This window comes from Mastomys coucha, unplaced genomic scaffold (assembly GCF_008632895.1).
Source record: "Mastomys coucha isolate ucsf_1 unplaced genomic scaffold, UCSF_Mcou_1 pScaffold1, whole genome shotgun sequence".
In the NCBI taxonomy this organism is placed as follows: domain Eukaryota; kingdom Metazoa; phylum Chordata; class Mammalia; order Rodentia; family Muridae; genus Mastomys; species Mastomys coucha.
Genome location: NW_022196891.1, coordinates 76,943,621 through 76,953,987, shown reverse-complemented (window position 1 = coordinate 76,953,987; position 10,367 = coordinate 76,943,621). Strand labels below are relative to the sequence as shown.

The window sequence follows — 10,367 nt, the reverse complement described above, 5'->3', positions numbered from 1 at the left end:
AATTAAAAAAAAAAAAAAGAACATAAGTTCAAAGCCACCTTAGGTAGCTTAGTACAGTCTTCTACTGTAATATGGGAAGCAGAGACAGAAGGCTTCCCAGAAGATATGGACCGGTCAGCTTGATGTGCACAGTGGTGGAAAGAGAGGACCCAGTTGTCCTTTCACCTCCATATGCATCTACACTCACACTTCAAAATGCAAGCACATACACGCATGCACCCACACACACCATAAATATATAAATAAAAAGCAACAAAATGTGAGAATAAATGTTTAATATAGAACATGAATTTAATCAGCAAACACTAAGCAAATAAGAACACAAAATTAACGTCACCTAGAATCTTCTTGAGAAAACAAAGCTCATTTGCTGAATATTGTCCCTCAGAACAAGTATATAATTAGAAAAAAGTACAAATGAAGATGGAGTTATATTTTCTTTTTCTATATGAAACTTACCTTATTAATATCTCTAAAAACTTATGAACATTTCAAGTAAAATAGTAGGTATCAGCCAAAAAAGAAAAAACAAGACTCTTAAAAGTGCCATTCTCAAGCTAACTATTTATTGTAAGCAGATATACTAACTTGATGAGCAAGCATTATTATGTGCAGGTATAGCCAAAGCTTTGTTGAAGGAGGTGGAACACATGCAGATGGCTGGCTGGGCAGACAGTCAGTGCAAGCAGGGGTCTCCAGAACATAGAAGACATGGAAAGGAAATGTCTGTGAGTAGAATAACTCATAACTTATGTTTATTTACCGTTCCATCTTCCATCAGCTTCAGACAAGACCCAAAATCTGCTAAACGAATATGTCCATTCATATCCATCAATATATTGTCAGGTTTGATGTCTCTGAAAAAAAAATACATTTAAGTTTTAGTTGGAAAATAATCAGATAATTTTACATGAAAAACTTCAGCTACCTTTTTAAAAATATCCTAAGAGAGGCAACTGAATATTTTGAGTTCAAGGCCAGCCTGGTCTACAGAGTGAGTTCCAGGGCAGCCAAGTTCTACACAGAGAAACCTGTTTCAAACCCCTCGCCCCCTGCAAAAAAAGACTCTAAGAGGCTGGAGAGATGGCTCAGTGGCTGCTCTTCTAGAAATACCAAGTTCAACTCCCAGCAACCACATGTTGTCTCACAACCATCTGTAATGGAATCTGATTACCTCTTCTGGTGTGTCTGAAGACAAAGCAAACACACATATTTACACATATGTGTTTATGTACATGCATATGTACATATATGTGTATATAGTAAATAAATACATCTTAAAAATATTCTAAGAAGAATATGTTTTACAGGTCCCATCCTAGCTGTGATTCATACTGAAGCTTTCTAAAGCATTTATTGTTTTAGTAATTCCATGATATAAAAAGTACTCTGCTAATTTTCATTCTGGAAATACTTTTGGGGATGAAATCAGTCTCTATTGAGAAGATGGTCATATAGGCATGTCAATGCACAATGTTACTGTACACTGTAGTGCCTGAACTTTTATCACATTTGCCTCAATTTAAAAATGCAGAGGAAAGATCGACCCCTACAGACATGATAATGGAGCCGTGTGGAGAGGACTGCATTATAAATTCATTTCTTTAAACATTCTGAGCTTACCCACATAACTTCTGTTTCTACTAGAATGTATTACAGTCATTTTGATCTTTTCTAATAAAATGTATATTTTATCCACTTCTCAAATTACAATGTGGCTGACAAAATCGGAAGTCTCTATGGTGTGTTTGTAGCTCCATTTCTAATACTATTCCCTTGCATCATTGTTATTTTTGCCATTGTTGTTTGGTTGGTTTATACTCGGAGGCAGAACTTCACTTTGGAGCCTATGATAACCTCAGACTACGTAACCTAGACTGGTTGGAACTCCTGGCAATTCTCTTGCTGCACACTCCAGTGTGTTAGAATTACAGGTGTGAACTACCATATCCAGCTACTCCGTTTTTTATAAGATTACCATATGGTACCTAAGTGCTTGATAGCTGTCGTACTACCCAGGTGGGTACAATCATTACCCTGTCTACAAAGAAGGAAGCTAAACCACACTGAGTTTACACTAAAGGCCACTGGCAGGATTCACAGTCTACCTCCAGATTCCACATTCTATACTATTCATCAACATTCAAACTAGGTGTCTGTCTTTAGCGACAATGTACCAGTGATTAAAACAGTGGCTTTTTTAATAAAGTATTTGTTTTTTATTGACTTTTTAATATACTAATATTTGCCTATTAATCTTTCCTTATTTTTGTATCTTTCATCCACATTCCTTAACTTCATTTTACCTTTTCCTTCAATATAATTAAAGCTGACTTTGCTTTCTTTCCCAGCTTCCTGAACTAGACACTTAATTCATTTTTCACCTTATTCCTTTTCAATTATTTTCATTTAAGGTTGGAGATGTTCTGATATAGAACAACTTTATTTTCTCTTCATTATAAATATTTTTTAATTTCCACTGTGCTCTCTGTAAGGCACAGCTTACAAATACAGTTTTGAGCTAACTGCCTGTTATCTCAGCACTATGGAGAACCAGAAGTTTAAGGCTGACCTGGGCTCAGGAGAAAAAGAATAATCATTAAGCAAGGCTTCCCCTGGTGTCTCAACTCATAAATCACTAGCCACCTTTAGAGTCTCTACCTAAACTGTCATTTTAAACCAAGTGGTACTGGTTGGCTAGCTAACATTTCTCTCTCTTCTACCCAGAAAGCACTATGCAGATGGAGGCCCACAACGCATCTGCTTTCCTCCCCACTGAGTCTGCAGCACCCAGTACAGTGTGCTATGCACAACAGTTGCTATGCTAGTAACTTCGTAAGTTCATAAAATCAACAATGTCCTTCATCTGGACATCTCAGCATTTGAGATGCTTCTTACAATGATAATAAACAGTATTTTCCTTCCAGTAGCTAAAAGCAAAGCCTGGAACTGTATGGTACAGAATTGCTTCCTCTGAATGAAACAATTTCAGTAAGACCTAGTGATTTTACATAACTATCACTGTACCTGTCGGAATCTTTTTATACCCTATACTGGAAAGTCTATTACTTCCACTTTTCCTGCTAATGACGACACCTTAACAGATACTCCTATATAGCAATCTTCATAAAGAAAAGACTGTAATCGATGTTTTCATAATGTTTCCAGATTGTTTCCTTATGATAAATTCATACATGATTTGGATAAAAATAGATATATAGGCATACATCAAGCTTTTGAGGAAAATAAACAAATGAACACATCATTGGCAGGAAAAAAATAGTTACAAAGTCTCAACTTAGTCAACAGTGAAAAAGTACATAGTTTCTCACTCTGTAACAATGATAGAAGCATCAATCACTTTAACCTTTATCAATCTCTTTTCTGTTTTTGTTCTTGTTGCTGTTGTTATTGTCTTTTTGTTTTCAAGACAGGGTTTCTCTGTATACCCCTGGCTGTCCTGGAACTCACTCTGTAGACCAGGCTGGCCTCGAACTCAGAAATCCACCTGCCTCTGCTTCCCAAGTACTGGGATTAAAGGCATGCGCCACCATTGCCCGGCAACCTTTGTCAATCTCATAAGTAAAACACAGTACTTATATCTTTGATTACTTGTGACATTAAATATTTCATTCATGCTCATACATTACTGATGTTGCATCTTTTATTAATTTATTTATATCTATTAATTAACCTATCACTTATATATTAAAGTTTTTAACTGTCCTATGGTTTGAAAACACGGTGTACTGGCTGGTTTTGTGTGCCAAGTTGACACAGGCTGGAGTTATCACAGAGAAAGGAGTTTCAGTTGCGGAAGTGGCTCCATGAGATCCAGCTGTGGGGCATTTTCTCAATTAGTGATCAAGGGGGGAGGGCCCCTTGTGGGTGGTGCCATCCCTGGGCTGGTAGTCTTAGGTTCTATAAGAGAGCAGGCTGAGCAAGCCAGGGGAAGCAAGCCAGTAAGGAACATCCCTCCATGGCCTCTGCATCAGCTCCTGCTTCCTGCCCTGCTTCAGTTCCAGTCCTGACTTCCTCTGGTGATCAACAGCAATGTGGAAGTATAAGCTCAATAAACCCTTTCCTCCCCAACTTGCTTCTTGGTCATGATGTTTGTGCAGGAATAGAAACCCTGACTAAGACACATGGACACATTCCTTTTGATTACAACTTCATAACAACTTATTTCTCTATTTGCCAGCGGCTAGCCCAGCATCCAGCTCTCCAGGGAAGGCAGCAGAAAGGGAGTATGGAGTCAGTGACTGCTTGGCCAAAGCTGCTTACTTTCAGCAATTTAACTCTCTTTAACTCTTTGCTATTCTGTGGCCAGGCGCCACTGGCTTCAGGCAATTTAACTTCTGCTAACAGTAGCATGGGATTAAGAAAAAAGGCTTAGTTATCTGGGCTCTTTTCTCTCTCGCTTAAGGGTCCTTTAGCTGGCCAGGCTAGAGGCTTAAAATACACACACACACACACACACACACACACACACACATTCATTCATTCTCTCTCTCTCTCTCTCTTTCCAGGCCCAACCACCCTTTGCATCAATTTCATAAGTGCACATGCATACTTCTATTCATACACATATATCTACATACATATATATGCACATACATATAGAGAGACAATATACATATGTACATTTGGTGGATGGAGCGGGAGTCGCAAAAGCCACACTATATTTCTCCTCCCTGGTAACTTATACCTTCTTAGAGAAAAGTTCTTTTTTTTTTTTTTTTTGGTTTTTCGAGACAGGGTTTCTCTGTGTAGCCCTGGCTGTCCTGGAACTCACTCTGTAGACCAGGCTGGCCTCGAACTCAGAAATCCTCCTGCCTCTGCCTCCCAAGTGCTGGGATTAAAGGCGCGCGCCACCACCGCCTGGCTGAGAAAAGTTCTTTATAGAATTATCTCAAAGATAAAATGTTACACAAAAGGGGAGTTACAGAAGCATGCTCAGTTAGTTCAAAGCGTTTCATTCTATAAGCTCATTATAAGTTCAAAGCAGCAGTTTCACCTGGCCTCACTTTATCATAGTATACACCTGTGGCCTCATCCTTGGACCTGACCTAGAATGAATGTTTTTCCTTGATCACAAATCTGTCCCAAGTCTACGTCTCTTCTTAGTGTAATTGTGAAAGCTCATTGTATTCCTGATTATGTAGCCTTTACTTACTATTCTATGAGGAGGGAGCACATCTATTCTTGATTCTAACTTTATTATATCTTTCCAGCAAACAACCAAAACCATCTCCTTAAATTTTCTTCCTAAAATTATTTGAATACTATAAGTCTAATTAATTCATCTAAACAGCATTAATTCATAAAAGTTCATCCGCATGCTAATCTGCAGGAAATTTGCCCACTAGGGTGGACTAGTGCCCAGGAATCATTAGCTATGTAATAGTGGCAGGAAAGGCACATCAGCAGTGAGAAGCAAGCCTGGGACAAAGTCTCTGGGGCTGGGCATCTCCAGAGTGCACCCATCACAGCCATGCAAAACAGTGGGTCAGCTCCAGGAAACTCACTTGCTTGCCATAGCCTTTATGGCTTCTGCCATCTGTTTCTCGTAAATACATCATTTCTATTTTCCTCTATTCTTTGTTTGATGGTAGTTTGTTTGATGGTAGTTATTCCTATTTTCTTTTTTACCCCAGAAACAATTTCTAGAGTAAAGAAAGCACAGGAGCCTGACCATTTTTCTATAAATCTCTGAACTAAGCAGCTTTACATAAAACCCTGGCCTCCTCCAGGAGAATAGGATGGGATATCAATGATGACTAGATACAGCTCTCAGTCTGGGACATCAGGTCTACTTCATTAACTTTGTGTGTTAATTTTTCTTTCAAAAAAAAAAAAAGCTACAAATTCCAGGTTTTCTTACTTAATGTAACTTCTAACCTCGGAGTATTAGGCCATTTAACAAGACAGAAACCAAATGGGAAGAGAAAAGAGGTATTGGTGCCTCTGGAAATTCCACCAATCTCCTCAGCTTTAAGACAATTATCACAGAAGCAAAACTTCTGCACATGCAAGGAACAGAGTCACAAACCTGATTATTCCTGCCACAAATTGACCCCAGCAAGACAATCCATAAAGATGTCTAATTGAATTTTTACAAGTCACATTTGGGGTCTGAATTTATGGTTCAATAGTATAGCACTTGTCTTCCATGAACAATATATCATCTGATTTATAAGAATACTTAAAATGTCTAGTATTTGGTATATATTGAAGAAAGGAAAATAGGATCAAGGTATTAGCAATGAAAAGCAGAAATTCGAGGCAGGTACACAAGCAGAGTATCTTTTGGCTCAGCAATAGGTAGGATTTACAAGGCCTCAACCACATGTGACTTTAGAGAAGCATAAAGTAGCAAAATCGGTGAGAGTGGGCTTGAGGGACGAGCAGAGCGCCAGCGATCCTCAGCCCGCTCAGGGGAGTCCATAAGAGTCCGTATAAACTGTGTGAACTCCTAGGTCCTAAAATACATGAAATTACATGTCATGATACCAGACACATGGGAATAAATAGCAGAAAGACAAAGCTTTAAAGGAATTACATGGGCTGGCGAGATGGCTCAGTGGGTAAGAGCAGTGACTGCTCTTCCGAAGGTCCTGAGTTCAAATCCCAGCAACCACATGGTGACTCACAACCACCCATAATGAGATCTGATGCCCTCTTCTGGTGTGTCTGAAGACAGCTACAGTATAGTTATGTATAATAATAAATAAATTTAAAAAAAAAAAGAAACTTAAAAAAAAAAAAGAAATTACATGCAGCTGCCTCTCTGTAGAGCAAGCTTAAGAGTGAGGAGATACTTTGTAACATATTACTCATACCATGTTTGTACACATTATGAATTATGGTGTGATATTTTGATTCCTACATGTATCTCCTTCAGAATTTTAGGCATCCTCTTCCCAAGCCCACATCCCTTTCTTAGCACAGCCCGTATGTACTGAATAACTGATGTAGAGACAAAGGTCAAACAATTCTGACCAAGTTAACAATGATGCAGAAGGCCACAAACACTCCAGAATTTCAAGTAGGGCCACCTGAAGCTTTGCCTTTCAATTGTCTAACTTCTTTCCACACAATTATCCTGGTCTTCCACCTCCCTTCCATGGGTGTTCATTCCTAAGAGCATCCTCCTGAGCCAAACGGATTCCGTATCTGCTTCTGGAGAACCTAAAGTTTACCCAGCAGTCAACCTCACTAAGAAAGCATCTTCAAATATACCCCATAATATTAATGAACCTAATAAACACCATGCTAAGGATAAGAGACCTGTCATAAAAGACTACATGTTATAGGATCTGATTTACATGAGAGGCCCAACCTGAGCGTATTTATGGAGCAGAAAGTAATGAATGTTTCCTTAGGGCTGGGGAGTGCGGGACTGAGGTGAGAGGTTATGATAGCAGGTTTCTATCTGAAGTACTGAAAAGATTCTAAAATGGCCCAATACAAGGGTTATATGTATTTGTGAATATACTAACACCATTATATGCTTCAAATGAATGAAGTATGTGGTATATGAATTATATCTCAATAAATCCATTTCATAAGATTTTATAATTTAATCTCATAATTAATAGAATGCCTAAAGGCAGTTTATACAAAAAGATGAACATCTTTCTTCAAGTGGCAAAAATTTGAAAATATAAGTCTTATGAACTAAAAACATAAAAGTGATTATTATAAAAAATAACTGTTACATCAAATAAAGTTAATAATGAGATGCATAATTTTAGACTTTTTAAAAACAATTATCTTTGGAGATTTAAAATTAAGTAATTCCTTACTTTTAATAATTAGTATTCTATTATTATTTGTCTATATGGGCAAATATTTTAGCTAAGAACCTTTTTAATAAAACCTTAAAATATTTATATTAATTATTTGCAAATTCCATATAATATGTTTTGGTCATACACCCTGTGCCTCTTCCATACCCACACTCACCATTCTACCTCATCCTAACTTCAGGAAAACAATTTTTTAAAAAGATTTAAAGAAAAGAAAAGAAATTGTTGTCTCTGAAAATCTCATGTTACCAACTTCACACTAATTCACAATTTTAAAATATTATCTGCTTTCTAGTATTATCTTTCCATGTGACATCCGCTGGCCGGTGCTGTACCTCAGCGGTGGAACGCTTGTCCAACATGCCCAGAGCCCTAGGCTCTGTCCCCAATAACAAGATTTAATAGAAAACAAAAGAAAGAAAAGAAAGGGCTAAATCTGACAATATTTTCTAAGAAATCAAATATTTTTGAACAAAGTCTTCTTGTGAAGGGCGAGTGTTGAGCACTCTTGTGTGTGAGAACCAGGAGACAAGGCAAGAACAGAAGCCAGGGTAAGACCTCACTCCTACACAGTACCAGCTATTAAAACTCTGCTACTAGAATCAGCACTATGGTTGTATATATAAATTATGTATGTGCTGTCAGAAGATTTCACAGAATTCCTGATCTTTCCTTGTCATCTAAAACTGATGAGGATAACCGAATACAGCATTCTAATGGGCTCAAGGATAACCGAATGCAGCATTCTAATGGGCTCAAGGATAACCAAGTACAGCATTCTAATGGGCTCAAGGATAACCAAGTACAGCATTCTAATGGGCTCAAGCTTGCTTTCCTTTGTTGTTCTAGTCAGACTGTGTCTCTGACCAATGCCACTGGGACTAGCAGTGTGAACAACAAGCCTGCCTTATTTTCTAAGAAAAGTTCTCTTGATGAACCTGGAGCTCATTGATTTGACAAGACTGAATGGTCAGCCATCTATCACTAGGGCTCTGCACACCCCTCCCCCGCAGGCACACGCTACCGTGTCCAGCTTTTCCATGGTACTGGGAATCAAATTCAGGTCCTCATATTTCCTGCCTTCCCAAGCAAAGTCTTCTCTTGAGAACAATAAAATATGTAACAAGCCTATAATTTATGGCCTAGAATTCTAAGTAACATCAGCATATAGACACCGACCATAAGGTAAGTGAATGCTGCATATGCCTTTTGGGAAGGGTTACCACATGGAACTTCAGTCGTGGGTGCTCTAAGACCATCTTCGACAGACTGGCTAAACTCACCTGTGAACATAGTGGAGCTGGTGAACTGAGTCAATGGCTATCACCATCTCAGCCAAGTAAAACCGAGCCATCTCCTCAGGCAATCTATCTTCAAATTTGCTCAGTAGAGTAAGTAAATCCCCACCAACATAATAGTCCATAACCAGGTACTGTGAACAAAAACAGAACGCATGCAGTAAATAATATGGTAAAGCTAATGTACGGAATGCATCCTGGGGTCAAACAGGACTAGGCCGAATACTTATGAAGAGGAACTACTTGTGTGGTTAACCAACATTTAAGTATGTAAGACAATTATCAGTAATACTAGTAAGACTTCTCAGTTTCATAAACAATGGAACAAAATTTTAAAACTTGAAATATAAGACAGGATTACAATTTTGCTACTTTTCCCTTTGCCAAGTAAATGACAGTATCACTCACAGGATGGATTTTTTTCTCAAATATACATACATAGTATACCCACCTTAGATATATGAGTGGATGGATGGATGGATGGATGTTGTACTAAAGAAGGGGTAGAGGTATATATCAGAATGTTCACCACACTGAGTTAGATGACAGACGATGTTATCGACTTTGTTACATTTTAGATTGCCTTCCAAATGTATATTACTTATACATGCCCATATGCATATGGACCACTTAGCATGCTTTGATGTTACAATAATTTTTTCCTAAAGATGTACTTTCCGTACAAATGTATGCCTGCATATATGTCTTTACACCCTGTGTGCCTAGTGCCTATGAAGTTCAGAAAATGGTGCTATATCCACTGGAACTGGAGTTGCAGGCAGTTGTGAGCCAGCATGTGGGTGCTGGGACCAAAAGTCAGGGCCTCTGCAAGGGCAGCATGTGCTCTTGACCACCAAGGCATCTCTCCAGCCCATGACAATTTTATTTCTAGGATAACCCTGAACTAACAATAGGATTTAAATTTGGCTTAAAAGTTCTTTCATTATGATATATGAAAATTATAAGCATAGGAAATATCCAAGAAATTAGTTTTATTATATTTACAGTCTTGACAATTAGGAAAATTATATTTTAAGTCCTGGTTTACAGTTTACCTGCTGTATCTACTAATCCTGATAGTTACCTAACTCTATCTTGAAGCTTATTAAAAAGTTAATTCAGGGCTGGAGAGATGGCTCAGTGGTTAAGAGCACTGACTGCTCTTCTGAAGGTCCAGAGTTCAAATCCCAGCAAGCACACAATGGCTCACAACCATCTGTATTGCTACAGTGTACTCATATATATATATATATATATA

The 10,367-nt window shown here is 38.1% G+C and overlaps 1 protein-coding gene across 10 annotated transcripts in view; it reads right to left on the bottom strand.

Annotated features, from left to right (window-relative positions):
• Positions 1 to 10,367, bottom strand: part of Cdc42bpa (CDC42 binding protein kinase alpha) — a 210,120-nt gene that overhangs the window by 124,944 nt on the left and 74,809 nt on the right. For all 10 annotated transcript variants that reach the window (XM_031391080.1, XM_031391090.1, XM_031391084.1 and 7 more), the window contains 2 exons: positions 9,095 to 9,243; positions 764 to 857 (listed from right to left, as the gene is read on the bottom strand). In XM_031391080.1, the coding sequence (XP_031246940.1) occupies positions 764 to 857; positions 9,095 to 9,243 (243 nt within the window). The remainder of the gene's footprint in view (positions 1 to 763; positions 858 to 9,094; positions 9,244 to 10,367) is intronic.